Source organism: Pelodiscus sinensis, chromosome 25 (assembly GCF_049634645.1).
Source record: "Pelodiscus sinensis isolate JC-2024 chromosome 25, ASM4963464v1, whole genome shotgun sequence".
Classification (NCBI taxonomy): domain Eukaryota; kingdom Metazoa; phylum Chordata; order Testudines; family Trionychidae; genus Pelodiscus; species Pelodiscus sinensis.
This window is the reverse complement of record NC_134735.1, coordinates 23,738,007-23,763,977: the sequence shown is the minus strand read 5'-3', so window position 1 is coordinate 23,763,977 and position 25,971 is coordinate 23,738,007. Positions and strand designations below refer to the sequence as shown.

Sequence of the window (25,971 nt, the reverse complement as noted above, 5' to 3'; positions counted from 1 at the left end):
CATACCCTGTGCTAGTCAAAATCTGCTTTTCTGAAGTCCAAGATGTGTATTTTACTCCTCTATTTTCTTCCTTTGCTCAGGATCCTGAAATCTACCATTTCATGATCACTGCTTCTGAGGTTGTCACCCACCTCTACTTCCCCTATTAGTTCCTCCCTATTTGTGAGCAGAAGGTCCCTGGTCAGATCCTTCAGAACTTGTACTAAGAAGTTATCCCCAAAAACTTTCTGGATTGCCTGTGTACTGCCGTATTGGTCTCCCAACAGATGTCAGGATGCCAGGGATGGGACTCTGCGCCCCCTGCAGGGAGCCCTCCCCTGGCTCAGGGTTGCCAGCCCCTGGCTCTGGCTACGGGTGGTGACCAGGGCACTGTGGGGTCCATCTGGCCACTCCTTTAGGTCACCCCCCATCAGCACTTGCGTAGGCAAGTGCCAGTGCATCCCACTTCCTTGGGGCCCTCCTTAGCCCCCCATCTCAGATGTACCGGGGCTACAGGCACCTTAAACAGGGTTCTGTCTATACCCCTCAGGGTCAGCTGAGTGTTGGGCACCATGTGGTCCGGGGCTAATATATCGGGCCAGGCTAGCATCACCTCCGCCTAGTAGCCTGTCACCATCCTGCCATCCACCTTCAGGGGCACAAGGCACTCACTCTGCAAGGGCCGCCCTGTCCCCACCCAATACATGGAGAGACCTGCCTCCAGAGCATTAGGTCTCCCTGAGGAGCTGGCCTGAGTAGCCTCCCGACTGAGCTGTGGTCAGCCTGTCAGCCCCTGCCCCAGGGCAGCCTGCTCCTCCTCCAGCCCCAGCCAGTTAATCCTGGGAAGTCTCAGGTTATGGAGCTTGTCCTGGTGCCTGGGGCATTGAGCCCATTTGTGGCCCCTTTGCCCACAGCAATGGCAGGTCAGGCCCAATGGGTCTCCTCAGGCCGGCTGCTCCATCCGGGTACTGGCTGACCCTCTGCAGGTAGAACTGCTGGGCCTCGCTTCCTGGGCTCACCCCATAGGTGATTTCCTCAATTGCACAGCTGAGAACTGGTCTCTGCGCAATTTCCTCTCTGGGACTCCCTTTCACACCTGGACCGGCTGTCCAAGAACTCATCAGCCAGCTTCCCCTTGCTGTGGGTGTCCTCTGGTTTCTGATCCTTGAGCCAGAGCCTCAGGTCAGATGGGCACGCTCCATAGAACTGTTCCAGGATCATAAGCTCTGCAGTCTTGGCCCTTGTCCCGTACACCCACTTGTGGCAGTATTGCATCAGGCAGGAGGCCAGATCCACATAGGTCTCCCCTGTCCCCTTCAGCGCCTCCCAGAACTTTTTCCTGTATGTCTCAGGAGTCAGCCTGAACTTGTGCAGCTGGGCCTGTTTGACCCATTCATAGTCCCCCGGCTGCAGCTTCTCCAGCTGGCTGAGCACCCCTGCGGCCTTCTGATCCAGCAAGGGGGTGAGCTGCTGGAGCCAGTCAGTTGGGGGGACCTGGTACAGCTCGCAGGCTCACTGAAAGGAGCTAAGAAACCCATCCATGTCCCCTACGTCCTTACATTGGGACAGCATGAGCTTCTCCAAGCGTCTGGCTGTCCCAGGCCCCCTGGATCCCTCTGCACTCACCTTTCAGCTTCTTCACTCTGCAATGGCCTGCTCATGCTGCCGCTGTCTCTCGGTCCTGGCGCTCCTTCTCCAGTTCCTGGCGCTCCTCCCGACAGGTCTCACACTCCTTCTCATGGTCCTGCCGCTCCTTCTCTTTTTCTTGTGCCTCCAATTCCTTTAGCCTCAGCTTGATCTCTAGCCATCACAGCTCTGCCAAGAGGGACCTCACCTGAGATGAACTGCTGCTGGTAGAGCGTGGCCTGGTGGGTAATGCATCTGTCTTATGGACTCCAGCCCTCCCTCCTGCCTGAGAGTCTGAGACGCTCCGAGGGGGTGTCTGGCTGCTCCCTGCTGGGACAGGATCCAGGCCCCTGGAATGGTCATTCTCTTCCAGCCGGACAATCAACTGGGCCTTGGTTGCTTTCCTCACTGCCAGGCCCCTCTCCTTGCACTGCCCCACAATGTCTGCCTTCAGGAGTCTGATGTAGTCCATCTTCCTGCTATTCCCTGGGGTGCAGACTCACCGGCCAATGCTGGAGCACCACACGACTCCCAGGAATCGCTTCGCTCTGCCTCCAGCACACCTGGCTCTTGCAAGCCCCCTTTCTTCTACTGTGCCCAGTCACTTGCTGCTGGAAGCTCTATCCACGGAGTGCAGTGCATCCCACCCCTGGCACCACTGTGACAACGCGTCGGGGAGACCCCAACCCTGCACCCTCATCCGCAGCCAGATGTGACTCTCTGCCAGCAGTAGAGTAAAAAGGGTTTATTGCTTCTCTGAGATACAGCACAACACAGGCTCGATGTTGACGTAGGAGACAGGGCAGACAGCCCTTGAACCCTGCCCTGTACTGGACTTAGTCTGCTTTCTTCATGCTTCCCCCAGACAAGAATGCTCCTTTTCAGAGCCACCGGGTAACTCACTACTCCCAGGCAACCACACCCCTTTCTTTGTTCAAATGCCTTCTCCTGGCCAGGTGTAAAGCAGCTGGGCCATTGCCTACATGCCACAGACACACACAATCTCTGCAGACCAGCATAGGGCAGTAGGGGTCACACACAGCATAACGCAGCAACCAGTGAATGCAAAACCAGAGTGAATTCAGGCCACAAGAGTGGATAGCACCCCCACGCCGCCCCACGTCACATGGGGCACAAGCTAAATATAAGTCAACAATGTGATGCTGTTGCAAAAAAAGCAAACATGATTCTGGGATGCATTTACAGGAGTGTTGTGAGTAAGACATAAAAAGTCATTTTTCCACTCTATTCTATACTGATTAGGCCTCAGTTGGGCTATGTCTACACTGACGGATTCTTGCGCAAGTACATCTTGTGCAAGAATTCCTGCGCAAGAACTCTTGCACAAGAACACGTCCACGTGGCCATATGATTTTACACTGATGGCCATTTTAGCCCTAAGACTTTCTTGCACAAGAAACCCTTGCCACGTGTCCACACTGCCCTCTTGTGCAAGAGGTCTTGTGCAAGAGAGCTTACACTTGTTAGAAAAGAATGTAGCTCTTGCACAAGAAGCCCTCTCTTCCCACGCTTTGCTTTAATTTTTCTTGGGCAAGAGCGGGCAGGCAGTGTGGACACTCTGTGGAAGAACGGCCGTTCTTGCAGAAGAACCCACCAGTGTAGACATAGCCTTGGAGTATTGCTTCCAATGCTGGGCACCACATTTCAAGAAAGATGTGGAGAAATTGGAGAAGATCCAGTAAAGAGCAACAAGAATTATTAAAGGCCTAGAAAACTTGAGCTATGAGGGAAGACTGGGCTTGTTTAGTTTAGAAAAGAGAAGATTGAGAGGGAACATTATAGCAGTTTTCAAGTACCTAAAAGAGTGTTACAAGGAGGAGGGAGAAAAATTATTCTCCTTCGCCTCCGTGGATAGGACAAGAAGCAATGGGCTTCAACTGCAGGAAGGGAGGTTTCGGTTGGTTATTAGGAAAAACTTCCTGTCGGGGTGATTAAACACTGGAATAAGTTGCCTAGGGTGGTTGTGGAATCTCCATCTCTGGAGATATTCAAGAGCAAGTTAGATGGACATCTATCATGAATGGTGTAGACGGTGCTTCGTCCTGCTGTGAGGGCAGGGGACTGGACTCAATGACCTCTCGAGGTCCCTTCCAGTTCTAGTGTTCTATGATTCTAACTGCCCCAACTGTGGGAAAAGCTTCAGTCTGAGCTCAACCTTTATTCAGCATCAAAGAATCCACACAGGAGAGAGGCCCTACCAATGCAATGAGTGTGAGAAAAGCTTCAGTCAAAATTCATCTCTTGTTAAGCATCAGAAAATTCACACAGAAGAGAAACCCTATAACTGTCCAGACGGTAGGAAAAGATTCAGTTACAGTGTAGAATTCAATGATCATCAGAGAACCCACACGGGGCAGAGATCCTATAAATGCAATGAATGTGGGAAAAGCTTCAGTTGCCTCTCTCACCTTTGATCCCATTCCACAACCCACACAGGAGAGACCATATAACTGCTCTGACTGTGGGAAAAGCTTCACTTACAGGTCAACGCTTACTGCTCACCAGAGGATTCACACGGGGGAAAACCTTTTCAGTGCTCTGAATGTGGAAAAAACTTTCAGAAAAAAAGTCTCAGCCCTTTCTGAACATCAGAAAATCCAGAGGAGAAAGACCCTCTGTGTCATCCCATAAGTGTTGTCATTGTGGGAAAAGTTTCTAAAACAAATCAGTTATTTTATTCACCAGAGATCCCACACAGGTGAGAAACCTTACTTGTGCAATGAGTGTGGGAAAAGATTTAGAAGTTGCTCACACCGTCTGTCACATAAGAGACTTCACAGTAATGAGAAACCCTATAAGTATAGCAAAATGCAGGACAATGTAGCACTTTAAAGACTAACAAGATGGTTTATTAGATGATGAGCTTTCGTGGGCCAGACCCACTTCCTCAGATCAAATAGTGGAAGAAAGTAGTCACAACCATATATACCAAAGGATACAATTTAAAAAAATGAACAAATATGAAAAGGACAAATCACATTGCAGAACAGAAGGGGGATGCGGGGGGGGTGGGAAGGGGGAGGAAGGAAGGTAAGTGTCTGTGAATTGCTGATATTAAAGGTAGGGAGAGTGGGATGTTTGTGAGTTAATGGTATTACAGGTGATAATTGGGGAAACTGTCTTGGTAATGGGTGAGAAAGTTCAAATTCTTGTTAAGTCCTTGTTGGCAAGTGTCGAATTTTAACATGAATGACAGTTCAGAGGATTCCCTTTCAAGTGCAGATGTAAAAGGTCTTTGTAGCAGAATGCAGGTGGCTAAGTCATTTAGAGAGTGTCCTTTCTGGTTAAAGTGGCAAGAAACTGTTTTCTCTTTGTGATCTTGTCTGATATCTGTTTTGTGGGCATTAATCCTTTGGCGAAGTGTCTGAGATGTTTGTCCAATGTACATAGCAGACGGACACTTTCGGCACATGATAGCATAGATTATATTTCTGGATGCGCAGGAATATGTGTTCTTGATCTTATAACTCACTTGGTTAGGTCCAATAATGGTATCAGCAGAATGAATATGTGGACAAAGCTGGCAACGGGGTTTGTTGCAAGGGAAGGTACCAGGGTTGGTATTAGTGTGGTATGTCCTATGGTGGTTGGTAAGAATCATCTTGAGGTTAGGTGGTTGTCTATAGGAGACTATGGGTCTGTCTCCCAGAGCCTCTTTGAGTATGGTATCCTGTTCCAATATAGGCTGTAGTTTATTGATAATGTGTTGGACAGGTTTAAGTTGGGGGTTGTAGGTGATGGTTGTGACTACTTTCTTCCACTATTTGATCTGAGGAAGTGGGTCTGGCCCACGAAAGCTCATCATCTAATAAACCATCTTGTTAGTCTTTAAAGTGCTACATTGTCCTGCATTTTGCTTCAACTACCCCAGACTAACACGGCTACATTTCTATCCCTATAAGTATACTGACTATGGAAAAGTCTTCCAGCATAGGTCAAACTTCAGTACACATAAGAAAATCCCCAGAGGACACAAACCTCTGTGGACGACGCATTGGGGTCTCCCGTCTCCTGCACCCCCGAAATGGCACGAACAGACTCCGCCAGCCAGTAGAATAGAGGTGGTTTATTGCTTCTCCAGTATACAGCACAGCACAGATGTCATCAGGTTACAGGACAGGCCTAGGATGCCACAACCCCCCTTGATATGAGGCAGGGGTCTCGGCTTCTAAACCCCCCAGCCTGTTGCTGAGGCTGCTTCCTCCATGCTCCCAGACAGAAACTAACTCACTCTCCTCCAGCCCTGCCCCCCAGCCAGGGCAGCATTCACCTTCCTTTATTCCTCTCCATGGGGGTTAGCTGGTCGGACCGGTTGAGAGATCCCTTTGCATAATGACCCATCCCTGTCCTTCTGGGCTGTAGTACCGGCGGCAGCCAGTGGGGTTACCACAGACCCATAGAAACCAGCATGTTCCCCCCCACTACGTCACAGGGGGCAAGTGGCTGCTGTGAAGTAGCCTCTGTCCACAGCGGCCCGGGCTGGCCATGAACAGACGCTGGTCCAGCAGTAACCCCTGTCCACGGAGGCGGGAGGGGTATGTGTCCTAGGTCCCTATGAACAGAGGTTGCTATTCTCCCAAAGGGGGAATGTGAATAGTCAACAAGATTAACTGATAAACCTAGGCTTATCAACTTATCAGTTGATCGTATAGTTGACTACTTGTTGACACCTCCGCCTTACATCCCCATCCACTCCACAGCCCCCACTCTACTTTCTCTCTCATTTACTGTCCCTTCTCACCCCCATCTTGCTCATATCCTTGGCCTCTTTCACTCCCCTCCATCTTTTTCCCTCCAGCCCATCCTCATCCTGGCTGGGTCATTTAGGGAGCCTCTAGAAAACTATGAATAAGTGTCTCTGCGTAGGCAAGTATGTGCATGCATGCATTGTATGCGTGTAAATATGAGACTGTGGTTTATGTAGGGAGCTGTGTGTATTGATGCATGTGTACATATCTGTGGGAATAACATTTGCAGACACTTCAACTTTTAAACCTTTTGCTAACTTGTGTACAAAAAAATTCATGACATAAAATGTATATGTATTCGTTTCATGATAAGTTTGAAAAGGGAACTTTAAATGTATTATTTCTTAAAATGTAATTGTTTTTGACAATTTATAATACATTGCTTACCATCTTTGCCTAGCTCAGGGGTGGACAATAAATCAGAGGGTTAGCCTCTGGTGGGCTGGCAGCACTTTATATATCTGCACATTTGCAGGTACAGAAGCTTGCAGCTCCTATTCCTGCAGATCACTGTTCCTGGCCAATGGGAGCTGAAGGAAGTGGCATGGACAGGGACACCGAGAACAGCAATTTGCAGCCAACAGGGGTTGCAAACAGATGTACCTGTGGACATGCAGGTAAATAAAGCACCAACCACCCTTCAGGTGAACTGCATCTGGCCCACAGGACACTTATTCCCCACCTGGTCTAACTCTTTTTTGCAGATTTTTTGTTTTTATGTCTCAGATGGGTAGCCTTGTTAGTCTATAACTGAAAAAAATGAAAAACATCAAATGGTTCTGCAGCGCCTTAGAGATTAACACAAAATGTTGAGGGTTGTGCCCACAAAAGCTCATGATATTATCAGCATTTTGTGTTAGTCTCTAAGGTTTTGCAGGACCATTCATTAAGTTTTTTCTTTTTATGTGTATGTGCAGCACCAATCATGCTGGAGCCCTGATCTTAGTTGGGGTCTCGAGGCACTAAACAAAAATTATCATAATAAATAATGTGGAAGTGTATGTTCATACATGCTAGATGTGTACACATGAATACAAGTGTGTATCTGCATGAGAAAGTTTCTAAAGATTTGATTATATCGGTATCTGGACATACGGTTTTCAATAGTTCTGCTCCATGGATTTGCATTTGGCCTTCAGGAGTAGACCTTTAATGGACCAATTGCAGCTGGGATAACATAAGGTCCTAACTCCACCCATACAATTACAGTAAGTGTAGGGAACAAAACCCAGACATGGAAAGAGGGGCGAGAAAGACCGGTGTGAAATATCGTGTTATGTAAATCCCCTTTTTGAGTCACTGTCCGCCAGCTCCAGCCCTGTAACGAATGGCCGCAGAGCAGTAACAGCCCAGGCCTGCTGAGCAAGGACGTGGGGAACTCGGGCAGGGGCGGGGCAAGGAGAGCGGGAGACACAGACATTGCCGTCCAGGCTCACTGCTGGGTCTGAGGCGAGGTGGCCTAAGGGTAGCCATGGCAACCACTGCACCAAGCCCGGACCGCAGCGCCCTGCTCCAAGCTGCCTGGTGTCGGTTGCTATTTCCGCACGACGTAAGGAGACGTAGAGGGCGGGACCAATATACGGGTAACAATATGGCGTCGCCCGAGAACGTGACGGTTGTCCGTTGTGTCTGTTGCTGTGGTCACGTGTGAATCATGTGACGCAGTTCCAGGCCGATGAGGTCATCAGTGGTTGCTCGTGGTCACGTGATCGCTGCCTACGCGCGGGGAGTCTGGGTGCAGATGGCGGACGCAGAGGCCGAGGCGTCTCCGCGCCCTGAGATGGAGCGGCTCGTGGTCGCTCTTCGCGCCCGTCTCTGGCAGTTGCAAGCGGAGCTGCGCGAACAGGAGGTTTCGGAGTCTTCGTCCCGGGCCTACTGCCGGGGGTTCTGCCAGGTGGGAGCCGAGCCTGGGTGGGTTCGTGAGGCCCCGGGGTCCCTCCAGTCCGCTCCGGGCGGGGGCTGTGGTCCCGAATACGCTGCGGTCGCGGTCTCCACACCACGCCCGGTTTGCCGGAGGCTGGCGGCTCTCCCAGCTTTGCCCGCGGCGCCGCGTAGAGTGCGGCCGCCTTGGCCTTAGGCCGCGCAGAGCTCGTGTGCCCGGCCGTGGGGTGGGAGCTCGGAGAGGTTGTGTCGGGAGAGCCTGTCCGCCACGCCGGGCGAGCCAGGCCTTCTTGTGAGCCTTTGTATCGGTGAGCGCACCCTGGCTTCTCAGCCCGCTAGGGACGAGAACTGCTCTCTTGGAGTTCCTTCCCATTCTGAGGCGTGAGCTATTCGCGTTTAAGGTGTTACATTTCTGCACGCTGTTCATCAGTAGAGTTTGGGCGTCCTGCGCAGGTCGTGTCTTTTGTCATCGAGTGTGCGCTCCAGAATGTAAGTTTTATTTTAAGAAAAAATTTTTCTCTTGCCACCACAAGGTTGCAAGTACGGCAGTGTTGTTTTAGTCAATAGTTCTGAGGAGGTATTCAAACTCAAATAGACAAATCTAAATGCGTTCTTAGATATTTCACTGCTCATTTCAGCAGAAATACGTTATTACCTGTAATAGCCAACAGCATGTGTGGGAACAGAATTCTCTAGCTGTTTCCTTAAATATTAATGCAGTTGTTTGGTATAATAATTTGCATCATATTGAAAAGTCAGAGACCTAATTGCTTCAATATTAAAAACATGAATTTGTGTGTATCTTCTTGGTAGTCAATAAAAGAACATAAGAACAGCCATACTGGGTTCAGACCAAAGGTTCATATAGTCCAATGCCAGATGATTCACAGGAAGTGAACAAAAACAGGTAATCATAAAGTGGTCCCTCTCCTGTCATCCATTTCTAGCCCCAAACAGGCTGAGCACACAGTTTGTAGCCTTTTTGACTAATAAGTATTGATGGCCCTAACCTCCATGAATTTATCTAGTTCTTCCTTTAACCCTGTTCAAGTCCTGGTTTTCACAACCTCTTCTGGCAAGGAGTTACACAGGTTGACTGTGTGCTTCATGAAGAAAAACTTCCTTTTAAACCTATCTACTTACTTCATCTGGTGACCCTTAGTTCTTAGGTTATGGAAACAAGTAAATAATAGGGATGTGAACGACTAGTCGACTATCCAATAAACAAATGCTTATTGGATAGGTTTGCCAGGTGTCCTGTATTGAACTGGACAGTCCGGTATTTTCACCTCCTGTCTGGTTTAAAAAAAAAAAAAAAAAATTCAGAAAATACCGACACCTAAAATGTGTAGTATTTTCTGATTTCCCCCCCCCCCCCCCCCCCCGGCCAGGAGGCAAAAATCCCAGGTGCTTACCGGGTTCCACAGGGGAGCTGTCTGGCCCGGCGCAGGTAGGTAAGATGGTGGGCCAGCAGCCGGTTAGGGCCAAAAAGCCTCAAAAGCAAAGCGTTTCTTAAAGGGGCTATGTTGTTTTTCTTTCTTTCTTTCTTTCTTTCTTACAAACAAACAAACAAACAACTCACTCTCACACTCACTCACTCACTCACTCTTGGGGTTCTTTTTTTTTTTCCTCAACAACTTTGGTCTCTTCCTCCCCCCCCCCCCCCCCTTTTTTTCCTCGACAATTTTTTCATTTTTTTGGCGGGGGAGATGTTGAGTATTTTTTGTTAAACCATCTGGCAACCCTATTATTGGATAGTCGACATGCTAGTCAACCAGTCACTTCCCCCACCTTTGCTGCCTCTATCAGAAAGAGGTAGCAAGTAGGGGCAGAGCAGGGGTGCTTGAAAGCAGCAGTGCCACATGATGGAGCAGGCAGCGCTGCCGCTTTGAAAAGTTGCTGGGAGCACAGGGTGCTTTCACCTTTGAAGTGTAGCAATAGCCCTGGGGCAGTTGCTACATTTCAAAGGTGGAGGCACCCTTATCGACTAATTGAAATCTTACATCCGTAATAAATAACTTTTTCTTATTCACTTTCTCCACACACGTCATGACTTAATAGACTTCTATCATATCCCTTTCTTTTAATCTCTCTTCATATGAGGACCTGTTCCAAACCTCTAATGATTTTTGTTGCCCTTTTCTAAACCTTTTCTGATGCCATTATATCTTTTTTTGAGATGAAGCAGCCACATGAGTATGCAGTACTCAAGATGTGGGAGTGCCATGGATTTATATAGAGGTGATAAGATATTCTCTGTCTTCTTCTCTGTCCCTTTTTAAATCATTCCTAACATTGTTTGCTTTTTTTGACTGCTGCTGCGCATTAAGTGGATATTTTCAGAGAACTAGCCACAATAACTCCAAGATCTTTCTTGAGTGGTTCTAGCTAAATGAGTTCCCGTCATTTTGTATGTTCACTTGGGATTATTTTTTCCAATGTTCATTACTGTGCATTTATCAATATTATAAATCATTTCCCATTTTGTTGGTCAATCACCTCATTTTGTGAGGTTCTTTTGACACTCTTAACAGTCTGCTTTGCTTTTAATTACGTTGAGTAGTTTAGTATCATTTGCAGATTGTGCCACCTCACTGTGTTCCCCTTTCTCCAGATTATTTATAAATAAATTAAATAGCGTTGGTCCCACGATGGACGCTTTGGGGACACCACTTCCTCTCTCCAATCTGAAAACTGACCATTTATTCCTACCCTTTGTTTCCTGTCTAACCAGTTATCATTCCATAAGAGGACCTTCCCTGTTATCCCGTGACAACTAACTTTACTTAGAGCCTTTGGTGAGGGACCTTGGCTTTCTGAAAATCTAAGTATACTATATCCACTGGATCCCCCTTGTCCGCATACTTGACTCCCCCCTCAAAAAAACTCTAGTAAGGCATGATTTCCCTTTACAGAATCCATATTGACTTTTCCCCAACAAAGTGTGTTCATCTACGTGTCTGACAAGTTTACATGTACTTGAAATTGCTACACTATTTTTAGTCTGGCATCACATTGTTAGAGGACCCACAGCATCTTGAAGCAATATAAATTGATTTTGCTGTGGACTTTTGTCATCAAATCATAGCTAGCTTTTGAGCTTTGAATTTGAAGTGAAAAATAGTTTGGAGATATCTGGGTGGATTTTGGAAGGCTCTTGGATTAGAAGATCAGAGATATGGAACACAGAAATTCTGAGTTCATATTGAATATTTAACACGTTGTAATCAGCAATGATTTGGGAAAGAATAACTTAGAATAATTCTTCAGCTATTTAAAAAATAGCTATTACCTATTTAAATCTCTTTACTATGTATTCCAGTAATGTTAGTAGTGTATTATAAGGGTGCAGTCACTTAAGGTCAATGTTATGTTGATCTTTTCTGACTTTCTGCATAGTCTGGACTGTAACATTTCTCTTAGTAATCTCTTCAGGAAACCCATAATTTCATTTTTATGGTCATAATTAGGGTTGTAAAAATGTGTTTAAAAAGTAAGTCTGTAACAGCAAAAAATCAGAGCGGTTACATATGCTATGGTCTTCGCAGTATAAAGCTTAAATAAATTATAATTGCAGAATCCACAGCGAAGCTTCCTGGGGAGTAGGGCCAGTCACATTCCCAGGGAGGCAGCATGTAACCTGCAGGAGGGGGGGAAGCGCCCAGCAGGGCCTGCCATGGACAGGGGCTACTCTGGCAGGCTCCATAGGGCTGGAGCCAGCCCTCAGCCTGGGGTGGACAGGGAGCTCCTCCAGAAGCTTACAATTAACGGTAAGGCTTACCAGTTAACTGATGAACTATTTACATCGGAATTAATACATCAAAGAATCACATTAGCTTGGGTGTAGCTTTGCACACTGGGCATCAAGGTTAGTTGGTCACCAGTCACACCCTCTTTCTTTTTCAGGGTTGCTGATTTCCTGGGTAAAGTTTCCCATCTTCTTAAGTGTGACGTACGTTCTTTGTATTACAAGATGTAATTTTCTCTAGTAGAGCAAATGTTATTTTTAATCTTGGAATAAGGAGGATGTTCCAAAGCACTAAAGACAGTGTTGAGGCAATATTTAAAATGTGTGTCTGGGTAGCTATAGGCCTGTTAGAACTTTAGCTATACTTACGCTGGAAAATCTGGGACAGTCTTGATTTTTAATCTCCTGTCCTGGTTTTCCCATGAAGCACTGAAATGTTCCAAAAAGGCCTGAGACTCCAAATGCAGCTGTGTGCTGGTGTTTCCCCTCCCCCTCTTTCGCTGTGGGAATGGGATTCAGGGACATTTCCTGCCCGGTAGGAGCTGCAGGAGGCAGTGCCTGTTGGGAGCATGGAAAAGCAAGTGATTTGCGGGTGGGCGTGGGGGGTGCGTGCAGGGAAGTGGCACGGGGTTCAGCTGGGCTGTTGGGGGTGAGGGAGGCACCAGGAACTTGGGCATGAGGCCATCTGGATTGCTCATCTGGACTGCGGGGGATGAGGGAGGCACAGGGAACAGATGGGCAGCTCAGCTGGGCTGTGAGGGGGGTGTCCAAGGAACCAGTGCAGGGCTCAGCTGGGGTGGGGCATGCCAAGAAGCCCAGTGTGGGGGTGGCAGCAGGTGGCCTGAAATTACCTCCCCTGGTCTAGAAAAATCCCTCATCTGGGACCAGTCAGGTCCTGAGGGTGCCTGATCAGGGAGGTCAAACCCCTATCCCAAGTCTACTCTTGCATCCTCCCCCTTTGCCAGACACCCTACCCTTACCCTGCTCCTGCATCCACCTTTGCTCCTACTCCCTCCATCCTGGCCACACACTGCACCTTCCCCTGCTCCCTCCCCCTGGTCAGGTACCCTACTCCCAGCCTGATTCTGCACCCTACCTCCTACCCAGACCTCACATCCTCTCCCCCTTCTGCACCCCCACCTCCCTCCCAGATCCTGAACTCTGTTCTGCTCATTGGCAGCCCTGTCCCACACACTGAACCCTTCATTTTTTCCCCATATCAGACCCTAAGGGGGTCCATAAAATACACCAGAAAAGCAAATATGGCCTATGGGAAGCCCTGAACCTCAGTCCTCTCTGTCCCTTCTGGTGCTGCATAGGGTGAGAAGAGGAGTGAGGTGTCTGAGTTGGGTGCAACGTCAGTGAGGGCTGGGGATTTTGGGAGGAGTTTTTTTTGTTTCTCACTTGTGTGGTCCTCAACTGATATTTCTGTGTGTCAGTGGTGCTGACCCAAAAAAGTCCTGACCCCTGCCATAAATAAAACTTTGAAACCTTTTGTGATAGACATAAATTAATATATTACTGTATTTTAAATGAAATTTGATTAAACTAACAAAGTTAAAATGCTAAATCTGTTTAATAATTTAAATAATTCTCCCTAACTGTAGCACTAGCAAAATGGTTTGGATGTAATTATGTAATTAATAGTAAGTGTCCATTAACAACTGGTGGTCCTTGGAAAGGTTTATATTGAGCCAGGTGGTCTACAGGCCAAAAAGTTTGAGAACCACTGAAATAGAAGCTCCTCCTGAGAGACCGCTGAAGGCTTCCTGCTGCTCCACGAGCCCATAGAGAGATCAGGTCTGTTTCCACGGTAGTGAAATCACCATGTCACTGGTGTAGATGATGGACAGACTTTTTGCGTTTTCTTCATCCAAGCAGTTGGTGATTTAAACAGTGTGTTAAGATGCCATGTGAAAACACTTAGCATGTACACAGAAAGGCAGGATGTATTGTCTCTCTACAGAGAGGGTTGTCATGACTTGTGTCACTGGGTGAACAAGTCCTTTGTGAGCTCTGTAAAAAGGTGAGATGTTTTTACTTCCAGATTCAAGGGACTTGTTCTGTCTTTGGGCTACACATTGTCTAGACATGAATGGAGTTAGCTGTGGCAATGCATTTCTCAGTTACTCTGACAAAAGTGAAACCTGGGCTAAAAGACCCCATGTCCAGGGAGAGAAAGTGCTGCTGTCAGAAGCAGTACATTCAAAGTCTCTCCAGTTTTCTCCAAAGATCTTCTTGGGTAACATCAACAAATTGCTTTGGGCTCAATCCTAGCTTAAAATTTAAATTGGATCAGGCCCTTTGTAAGCAGGCTGAAAGTGGTCTCATTTGGCAATTATTACTAGGTATTGTTTACATAATATAGGCATTGCCATCATGATACTGACATATACGTTTCTCAGTAGCTTTATATATAAAATAGAGAAATGTACCTTTCCAGCAGTGGTGGTGAGGATTGGTGACATGATCGTCTCCACCCTGTAATTGTCATGGTTAGTTCAGTCCTCCCTGGTCTGGCACCCTTGGGACCTGACTGGTCCCAGATGACGGATTTTGCCAGACCAGGGGAAGTCCTATCTGGCTCCCCGCAGACCTGGAACAGCCACCCGCCTCGCTGCCCTGCCGGTCCGCCCACTGCCTTCCCTGCTACGCTGGGCAGCCTACCTCCCTGCGCACCAGGCTCCTGGCCCTGCCGGGCATCCCCGTTGGGTTGTGCCTGGTTACATAGTTGTGCACTGGGGAGCCCAGCCCAGCCACAGCCCTCCACTGGGACTCTCTTGTTCTGGAACATAGAATCATAGAATCATAGGACTGGAAGGGACCTCAAGAGGTCATCGAGTCCAGCCCCCCGCCCTCAAGGCAGGACCAAGCTCCACCTACACCATCCCTGACAGATGTCTATCTAACCTGTTCTTAAATATCTCCAGAGAGGGAGATTCCACCACCTCCCTTGGCAATTTATTCCAATATTTGACCACCCTGAGAGTTAGGAATTTTTTCCTAATGTCCAATCTAAACCTCCCCTGCTGCACTTTAAGCCCATTACTCCTTGTCCTGTCCTCAGAAACCAAGAGGAACAAATTTTCTCCTTCCTCCTTGTGACACCCTTTTAGATATTTGAAAACCGCTATCATGTCCCCCCTTAATCTTCTTTTTTCCAAACTAAACAAGCCCAGTTCATGAAGCCTGGCTTCATAGGTCATGTTCTCTAGACCTTTAATCATTCTTGTCGCTCTTCTCTGTACCCTTTCCAATTTCTCCACATCTTTCTTGAAATGTGGCGCCCAGAACTGGACACAGTACTCCAGCTGAGGCCTAACTAGTGCAGAGTAGAGCGGCAGAATGACTTCACGAGTTTTGCTTACATCACACCTGTTGATACAACCTAGAATCATATTTGCTTTTTTTGCAACAGCATCACACTGTTGACTCATATTCAACTTGTGGTCCACTATGACCCCTAGATCCCTTTCCGCCATGCTCCTTCCTAGACAGTCGCTTCCCATCTTGTATGTATGGAACTGATTGTTCCTTCCTAAGTGGAGCACTTTGCATTTCTCTTTATTAAACCTCATCCTGTTTACCTCTGACCATTTCTCTAACTTGCTAAGGTCATTTTGAATTATGTCCCTATCCTCCAAAGAAGTCGCAACCCCACCCAGTTTGGTATCATCTGCAAACTTAATAAGCGTACTCTCTATCCCAATATCTACATCATTGATGAAGATATTGAACAGTACGGGTCCCAAAACAGACCCTTGAGGAACTCCACTTGTTATCCCTTTCCAGCAGGATTTAGAACCGTTAACAACAACTCTCTGACTACGGTTATCCAGCCAATTATGCACCCACCTTATCGTGGCCCTATCTAAGTTATATTTGCCTAGTTTATCATCCGTGGTTCTGCTGGACAATGGATGTTGCTGGTCCAGGGAGTCCTGGATTACAGAGCCACCTGGGGGCAGGTCCCAGACCCGGCTCATACTAAGTCCTGGACTGCTGCGCTTCTGCCTCCCCTTCCTTCCTTCCTCACCACATCACGGAGACGGTGCTGGGGGAACTGGTTTTTTAGTTGGCTTTCCCCAGCACCAGCTCCTGATTTCCCCAACCCCCCTACCTTGTTGCCTCAGCTACAAAGGCAACAAGGGCGGTCGGGGGAGCAAGTAATCGAGTAGTGACTCCACTACCCAATAAGCCTAGGCTTTTTGGGTAGTCAACTATTCGACCAGTCACTTACATCCCTACTTTTTATATCAGGAGACTGCATATAGAGAACGTCTCTTGAGCAAAACACTGCTGTTTTTCCAATCACTTTATAGTGGAAATTTATCTTTTCCATGATTTTTTTTTTTTACAGTGTAGTCTAAATGTTGCTATAGCATATATATTTGCATTTAAGTGTAAAATTTCGAGACAATTTTAATAATAAAACGTTTTTTCTTTCAGACATTATTACAATATGCTGGAACCCGGGGTGCATCAGAACATATTTTGCCTTTTTTGGAAGTATATCGAATCTCTATCCAAAACTTTGCTAATGCACGACCATACTTGACTACAGAATGTGAAGATGTCCTTTTGGTACTTGGAAGGCTAGTACTGTAAGTTTTATTTGGTTCACTAATCTCTTATGAGTACAATAGAATCTCATGATTTTGAAATTACCAAATTTGGCAAATCTGTGATTAAGCAATACAAAAAATTGTCTTATTGAAATTTGAGACTTGTAGTACTAATTATGTTTATACTCTTGTATTCCAATTAAAACGTGCTAATCAGTGAGAGTCTGTTGCATCTAAGATAACTTTTGGGGAAGAAATATTACTTTCTTGGGGAAAATATTCAATTTGGTGTTCACTAACCAGGTGATTTGATATTTTCTAACTCAACCAGTCCGCTGTTAATTTCCCTTTCTCTGCTTTTCTTGACTGTCAGCTGTCTTGAAACTTTTACACAGAAACAAAAGTGTAAGTCCCATTTTTCAGAAATGACTTTGGCTTTCATAAAATTCACAGAACTGGAATATCAAGTTCTGTGAGATTTCCGAAAATTTTTAAAATATTACCACTTGTATCATCATCTTAAAGTTGCATGAGATTCCAGTTACCATCAAAAGACATTTATTCCATATGTTTACCGTGTAACTATCTGACACTGCAATTTTTTAAAGATTATGTGAAGGTGATTAGAGTGCTTATGTTTTATCATAAAAGCAAGACGCTCATGATCATAGCCATCTACTATGGAGAAAGAAAATCTTAACCCAGTAACTTGCTTGTTCTCTCTGGTGTGTGAAGGTTAGAGAGTATAGATTTCCAGGTAATCTTATTTCAAGTAATATATCTCTCTTCAGGAAAGATAATGGTATGCTGTACTATGTAGATTTGAAAGCTTGTCTGTCACCAACAGAAGTTGTTCCAATAAATATTACTTCACCTACGTTGTCTTTCCTATTCTAGGACCAGCATGACTCCAGCAATAGGGCATATGAACACTTGTCATGATCTTTGAAACCCCTCTCTGATGTTAGAGCCTGTTCAGTGAAGTTAAAAAAAATCCTATCCATAGCTTTATGTTTAAGAGTAAGGAGGGAAAGTATTTTCTTTAGAGTGTATTTGTCTACACAGCACCCTAAACTCAAATAAGATACGCAATTTGTGCTGTGCAAATTGCGTATCTTATCTCAAATCCATTTCAAAATAGCTTATTTTGAAATTTGGTGTGTCTACATATCATGAGATTTCAAAATAACGCACTATTTTGAGCCATCCCTAGTGCAGTGAGGTTTACCGGGATGGCGAAATAGCGCACATGTTATTTTGAAAAATATTTCAAAATAACGGGTGGCTTGTGTAGACGCAGAGTAGCTACTATAAATAGCTGTGCATTGTAGACGTACTCTTAATTATACAGAATGAATATAGAAGCTAGATATGAGGAGAGAAATTTTGTGCTGTGATTGTAGCCTGCATGTTCATCAAACTTAGTAATGAAGAGTGGAAGGGTGGAGCAGTAGTTGGGCGGCAAGTAAAATTAAGGGATGACTTTGTGTTTAGGGGGAAAAGTAGACATGCTTATATTATGAAGATCAACTAGAGACACATTGTGGAAGGAATGTTGCAGAAAGAAGGTAGAGGGGTTAGAAGTATAATGAAGGTGAGACCTTTAAGCTGCTGATGAGATGAGATGAGTTGATTGAGGGTTGTTTCTTTTCCCCTTTCACAAGATTCTGTATGGAGGGAAAGTAACAATTTAAGCAGTGGGTCAAAGGTAACAATTAGTGAGGCTTCCTATTCCATGAGAGTGTAGTGGTAGTATTGTTTCTTGGATAGAAATGATGAAACTGGCTATTCCTGGAGGAATTACCAAAACAAACTAAAAATTCTGTGCATAATATTTTTAAATTCTGCAAATTGTCAAAATAACACTATATAATGTTGCCAGTTTCAGTCATTTTGATAATTTATTTCAAAATACTTGTCAGCAAGTATGTAACAATATAGATAAAAACAGCCATCCTGGGTCAGATCAAGGGTCTAACTGACCCAATATTGTCTTCTGCCAGTGGCCAATGCCAGGTGCCCCAGAGGGAATGAACAGAACAAGTAATGATTGTGATCCATCCCCTGTTGCTCATTCCCAGCTTTTGGCAAGTAGGGGATAGGGCAGTGGTCTCCAACCTTTTTAGCCACAAGATCACTTTTTCAATATATGTGCAATGTAAGATCTACCTCAAACCCAAATGCCCTTCCTGCCCCTTCTTTGAGGCCCTGCCCCTGCTCCACCCCTTCTCTGAGCCCTCACCCTGCTCGCTCCATTCCCCTTCCTGCCCCAGCCTCACTCACTGTCACCAGCCTGGGGTAGAAGGTTGGGGTGCAGGCTCTGGTCTTGGGCCAAGGGATTTGGAGTGTGGGAGGAGTTCAGGGCTTAGCCCAGGGTGGGGGATTGGGGTCCAGGAGTGGTTTCAGGGTGCAAGCTCTGGGAAGCAGTTTGGATGTGAGGGACTCATGTCTGGGGCAGGAGGTTGGGTTCAGGGCTGGAACAAGGGTTCAGGAAGCAGGCTGTAGCTGGGCACCATTTAACTGAGATGGCTTCCGTGTGATGGGACAGTGGGGTTAAGGCAGGCTTACTCATGACCTGGCCTTGTACCACTCCTGAAAGCAGCTGGCATGTACAGCAATGGTGCCACATGCTGCGCTTCATCTATAGGCACTGAGCCCACAGCTTCTGCTGGCCACGGCTCCCTATTACTGATCAATGGGAGCTGTGGGAGCAGTAGCTCTGGGCACAGATAGCATGTGGAGACCCCATGCTGTGCTTTTCTCAGGAGCTGCAGGGACATGCCAGCTACTTCCAGGAGCAGCAATTATGATAGGGATAATGACTCCAGCCATGACAGGTTAGGCATGTTAGAACTCACTATTAGAAGAAATTTAAGCGTAAGAGAGAAATGAAAATTACGAAATGCACAGACCAGTCAGAAACCAAAAATAACCCACTTTGCAAGCAGTAAAAGAAGTAACAACCACCTCCCACGTATGTGTTGGGTAAGGAGATGAGTAAAGGACAGTGTGTGTTTGTGAGAGCGACTGATATACAGTGTGTGAGTGCCAGAGTTGCATTGCCAAGCTTCCTCCATCCCCTTCTCCCTGTGTGGAGATAAGGAACAGAGGTTGGAGGAGGAGGGATACCCTGACATCAGCGCCCCTCTTTCTTCCTCCCAAACTCAGCACAGCAAGGAGGCGGCTCCTAAGGTGGCAGCTCCAAAGCAGAGAGCAGGAGCAGCATGACAATAGGTGGAGGGGCAACTGAAGTCCCAACGCTTGACAGCTTTCTGGCCAACCAATCAGGATCAGCTGTCAGAGGCGCCAAGATCTACTGGTTGATCCCAGTCTACTGGTTGGTAACCACTGGGCTAGGGACACCATCTGCACCCATAGTGGCTAATAACCATTGATGGACCGACCCTTCATGAATTTGAAACGTTGTGGAGATCAGGAGAGATCCTGGATGATTGGAAAAAGGCAAATGGAGTGCCCATCTTTAAGAAAGGGAAGGACGATCCAGGGAACTATAGGCCAGTCAGTCTTACCTCAGTCCCCGGAAAAATCATGGCGGGGATCCACAGGGAATCCATTTTGAAGCACTTGGAAGAGGGGAAGATGATCAAGAATAGTCAGCATGGATTCATTAAGGGCAAGTCGTGCCTGACCAATCTGATGAGCTTCTGTTGATGAGGTAACTGGCTCTGTGGATATGGGGAAGCCAGTGGATGTTATATACCTTGACTTTAGCAAGGCTTTTGATACAGTCTCACACACTATTCTTGCCAGCAAGTTAAGGGAATGTGGATTGGATAAATGGACTGTAAGATGGATAGACAGCTGGCTGAAAAGTTGGGCCCATCGGGTAGTGATCAATGGCTCAATGTCAAGATGGTGGTCGGTTTCTAGCGGAGTGCCCCAAGTTTTGGTTCTGGGACCGGTTTTGTTCAACATCTTTAATGACCTGGATGAGGGGATGGGTTGCACCCTCAGCAATTTTGCGGATGAAACTATGCTAGGGAGAGAGGTAGATATGCTGCGGGGCAGCGATAGGGTCCAGAGTGACTTAGACAAATTGGAGGATTGGGCCACAAGAAATCTGATGAGGTTCAACAAGGACAAGTGCAGAGTCCTGCACTTGGGACGGAAGAATCCCAAGCATTGTTACAGGCTGGAGACCAACTGGCTAAGTAGCAGTCCTGTAGAGAAGGACCTGGGGATTACAGTGGATGAGAAGCTGGACATGAGTCCACAGTAGTCTATGCCCTTGTAGTCAAGAAGGCTAATGGCATATTGGGTTGAATTAAGAGGAGCATTGCCAGTTGATCCAGAGATGTGATTATTCCTCTTTAATAGGCTCTAGTGAGGCCACATCTGGAGTATTGTGCCCAGTTCTGGGCCCCCAATTACAGGAAGGAGGTGGATGCATTGGAGAGGGTTCAGCGGAGGGCAACCAAAATGATTAGGGGTCTGGAGAATATGACCTACAAGGAGAGGCTGAGGGATTTGGGTCTATTTAGTCAGCAGAAGAGAAGAGTGAGGGGAGATTTGAGAGCAGCCTTCAACTTCCTGAAGGGAGGTTCCAAAGAGGCTGAAGAAAGGCTGTCCACACTAGTGATGGATGGCAGAACAAGGAACAATGGTCTGAAGTTGTGGTGGGAGGGATCCAGGTTGGATATCAGGAAAAACTAGGAGATTTCACTAGGAGAGTGGTGAAGCATTGGAATGGGTTACCTAGGGCAGTGTTTTCCAGTTGGTGAAGCAAAAACAAGGGTTCTGCGAAGAGCCAGCACTCCTTCTCTCCTCCCCCCCCCCCCCGTTAAAGAGACAGCCATGGTAAGGGCTTTTTTTTAATTAGCTCAACAAAACGTGGCAGGGGCCTTTTTTTTTTTTTTTTAAGGCAACTCTAGGGGCTCCGTGGCCAAATAAATTTGGAGAGCATTAACCTAGGGAACTAGTGGAGTCTCCATCCCTAAAGGTGTTTAAGTCTTTGCTTGGCTGGGTTGATTTAATCGGGATTGGTCCTGTCTTGGGCAGGGAGATGGACTTGATGGCCACCTATGGTTCTATGATTTCATGAATACCAAATTTTAAAAAGGGCTCTAGAGGTGAGCCTGGCGATTAAAGGCATGTAAGCCTGGCTTCTGTACCAGAAAACGGCTTGAAACAAAGTTTAAAAAAAAAAATTGTCAGACAGATTGATATACATTATGTTTTGGGGAAGAATCAGCATAATTTTTGTAATTTACTTGCATTTGCAGGGGAGGGGGAAAGGTAGAGCATGTGAACAGATTGCTGTTGTAAATAATGTGGACTGGTCAATTGTATGACAATCTATATAGGGCTATATAAGTTTTATATAGTCAAATGCAAGGTCTTGTATGTAGGAACAAATACAGGAAGTGGGACTATATCCTGGAAAGTAACAATTCTGAAAGAGAGATAAAGGCCAACGTGAATTCTAGCAACTTGTGCTCTGTTGTCACTGAAATGGCAAATAAACAGTAATACAGGATGGGAAGTGTTATTGGTGAGACGGAGCTACTCACCATGCAGCCCGCAGGCCGTTTGTTTGTTGTTTGGGTTTATGCAGGGCTCAGCATGCGGCCTGTGAGTGGGATCCTTTGAACATGGCCTCCACTGGGAACATGCTCCGCTGTGGTGAGGCAGGGTAAGCATTGAAAGATGCAAGCTGATGGGCTAGTTGAAATAAACTGGTTTCTAGCCTCCAAGGAGGAGGTGCTGGGAGCACCAGTGCATTGTGGGAAGTGCTTGTATTCATGCCCATCAGTGTGAAAGAAGCTATTTGCATATATATATGCAACCACACTTAAGTTGCAGCCCCGCATGTGCTGTGAGTGTCATTGTAGACCCTATGACTGTGGTCACCAACAGGTCGATCATGATCGACTGTTTGATTGCGAGGCCTTGACCAGTCGATCGCGAGGTGTCCTGTCCGCCCTGCCCCCATTTCCCTCCCACCCTCGAAGCCCCACTACCTACCTCAAGTGAAAAGGGAGGTAGTGTCGGCTTCCCGGGGATGGACAGAAGTCCCGCAGCTTAGCGCCACTTCCAGCGATTCTGGAAGTGCGCTAGCTGCTCTGCTGGGTGTACTGCGGGAGGAAGCATTGGCTCCCTGCACCGCACAGGAGGGGTGAGTCAGCCCCAGGGGAGGTGCATGCGAGGTTTCCCGGCGCACACGGGGGGGTTGGCCGGGGGTTGGCGCCTGGGCAAGCATGCACACGGCTTCCCTATGCCGGGGGGGGGGGGGGGGGTTGGACTCCTGGACTGGCACGCACGCACGGGGCATCCCTGTGCCGGGGGGGGGGGGCAGCCCTGGGGCAGGCATGCACTGGTTTCCCTTGGGGCGGGGGAATCCTGGGAGGAGGAAGATGCAGGGGACTCTCTGCCTCCACTGGCACCCCACTCCCCAGCCACAGAACGCTGTCCCCACTCCCCTGTCCCTAGCCACAGAATTCTGTCCCTACTCCCCTGTTTCCAGCTACAGAACTCTGTCCCTATTCCCGTCCCCACTTCCCAAACTCTGTCCCCACTAGCACCCTGTCCCCAGCTGCAGAACCCTGTCCTCTGCCCTCCCGGCACCCTGTTCCCTCTCCCCTGCCCCCAGCCGCAGAACTATGTCCCCACAAAATGTATAATTATAAATGCTCCATTTTAGATTTAAATAGAATGAATAAAAAACAGACTATTTATTTCATAACTATAAACACATGATTTAAATTTTATATATCGCATAATTTAAAAATAAGCTCTTTATCAGAGTGTGTAAGTAAGGGCTGGGGATAGCAAGTGGTGGACAGGAGGAGAATAGAGAGGGTGGGGCGTCAAGGAAGGGGCGGGGCGGTAGATCTTCACCTGTTCTGAGATTTAAAAAGTGATCTTGGGTATAAAAAGGTTGGAGACCACTGCCCTAGGGCTTCCAAACTTGAGTAGCAAATGGGCTAGGAATATTTGAGTGTAAAGGACTAATCATTTAACAAACAAGCAGATGCTTGTTGGCTAATGGTGTTAGTTACACTTAGTGAAGCTGCCTCCTGTGGAGCCAGGTGAGTATGGCTGGATCTGGTGGTCCCACTCCCAGGGAGGCTTCGCTGCAGGCTCTGCAGTATAAAGCTACGTTTTTATATTGCAGAGCCCACAGCACAGGTAACTGTGTTACTGCTGAAAATTTCAGCAGCTACATGATTACCTTATTACACAGTTTTTAACGTCCTTAGGTGAGACCATCCCAGTAACTAAACATGTAAACACACAAAAGCAGATAGATTAAGAAAAGAGCTACAGAAATGATGTGTTAGGGGAAAACCTGCTTTTATAGTGACATGCTTAAGAAGCACTGTATTTAGCTGTAGTTATTTATCACAATCTACAAATACCAACATGGTGAAAACGTTTGTGATATTAGACAGCTGTTTAACCTGATGGACAAAAGTATTACTTGATTCAGTGGCTGGAAGGTTGAGTTAGACCACTTTTAACTGGAAACAAGACAGTTGTGTTCAACATGAATAAATAACTATTGGAGTAATTTACCAGAGCGTATGGTGGATTCTCCCAACACTGTAAGTCAAGAAATGATGTCTTTCTGAAACACATTAGCGTGACCAGAAATTATGTGCTTGATGCAGGAATCATTGGGCCTATGTTATGGAAGTGTTGAGATTGATGACCATAGTGACTTTTCCCCTTTTAATCTAAGTTGCAGCAGTGAATAAGAGTTTCACTAGGAGTCCAGCCCCTTTACTGGCAACATTGATCAGGAATCTGAATGCCTGTTCGATCTCTAGGTTGGTGTCCATTTGTTGGGCATCTCAGGGATCTGCTGGGGTGTGCACGAAAAGAATTCAGCTGCCTTAATTCTCTGTGTCATCAGGGAATTGGGTTGTAGCACTGTTTTGTAGATCCATCAACCTTTGCTTGGTCTCACTGTCTTGTGCAATTGATCCTCATTTACAGGGCTCAACAAATCGCTGTTTCTACTCGCCCGTCGCAAGATTTCAGCTGGTCGCCCCGTTCACTGGCGCTGTGCGCATGCGCAGTACCAGTCCGACGCATGCGCGGTGCCAGTCTGACGCATATACGGGGCGGGGCTGGCGAGTAGATCTCGCCGCAGTTTGTCGAGCCCTGCTCATTTATTGTTCTTTGTTGGTACATACTTCTTACAGTAGGCTGTTTCAAGGTTTCCCCCATCCATTAAGGTTTGTTTTACATTTTGCTGTCAGTACATTGCTGAAACATTTCCAGCTATTTTCAAAAATAATGTTGAGTACTGCTCTGTAAAATTATGTTCTCTAAAGTTAGTTTAATCTTAACTACAAAGCATCATGGGAGTCTTGATCTTAGTAAAAATCTTTTTTGACCATTTTCCTATCTTAAGTGTCAACACAGCTTCCCCCAATGTCAGTGTACTCCATTTTTTTTCCTCTGGATTCTCTTCTTCCAGAAGCTCCAGTTAGTGACCTGCTGGTGGTTCCCTAAGTTCAGGCAAGTTTTCTTTGGGTCAGAGCTTCTCCAGAGACAGCATCACTCCATTCTTCTTCCTGCCTTTTAATGAAGGAGGATTTAGGGGCACTTTCACCACAAACAATCACAGATGCTGAGGTGTTTTTACAGTTTCTCCAGCTGGCAGTCTTGTGGGTGTCCGAAAGTGAAGTGCTGGTTTGAAATGCAGCAGCAAGTGCCTCCAAATAGGCACTACCTGTGGAAGGAATTAGTACTTTCTGATGTTGTGAGATGTATTGGAAGAATCTCCTGGGAGAGAGGGACAGCAGGTATTTGGCACAGATGGCTGTAGGTTGGAGGGCCTCTCTATCTGCAGCATTTCTGTAATACAGGAACTACTGAACCATGCTGGTTAGGCTGCCTTGCTTTGAGTAATAGGAGCCTTGACAAAGGAGGAATCTTGTCCTATTATAGAATAGGTCTGTTTGCTTTGGTATCACCTGCAGCCCTTATTGTGCCCTTGCCTTTTATCATGCAGTCAGTCCTGTACAAAAAACTGCCCCATTGTTAAAGACTCAGCTTGTTCACAAGAGAAACCTGCCATGCAGGACTCAGTTGCTGCTTGGGATGTGAGAGTGTAACCATGTATGCAGTTAACCTCAAAAGCCAGTTCCCTGCATGCACCAACTCTTGGGAAGCTGACTGCTACCCACGTGTAACCTTATAGTCACTGACATTTTCAGCAGTTGTGCTGTTACTCAACTGCATTTGAACACTTCTAGTTGCTGCAGCACTGCTGTGCTGCTGCAGGGAAGGGAACCTTTTCCCCCAGACAGGAACCATTTATGTATGATCCCCCTGCTTCCCTTTGCCACACTCCTGTCTGTAACTATTGGCCTGCATTTTGCCCCCTCCATAGACTGTTGCGGGCTTCTTTGGTCCTCATACAGGTGACTAA

The 25,971-nt window shown here is 46.7% G+C and overlaps 1 protein-coding gene across 1 annotated transcript in view; it reads left to right on the top strand.

Moving 5' to 3' along the window:
* The first annotated feature begins 8,011 nt into the window (after window positions 1-8,011).
* Window positions 8,012-25,971, top strand: part of RLF (RLF zinc finger) — a 119,235-nt gene continuing 101,275 nt past the window's right edge. The window contains exons 1-2 of the mRNA XM_075909195.1: window positions 8,012-8,268; window positions 16,453-16,607. Of these exons, the coding sequence (XP_075765310.1) occupies window positions 8,050-8,268; window positions 16,453-16,607 (374 nt within the window). The 5' untranslated portion in view covers window positions 8,012-8,049. The remainder of the gene's footprint in view (window positions 8,269-16,452; window positions 16,608-25,971) is intronic.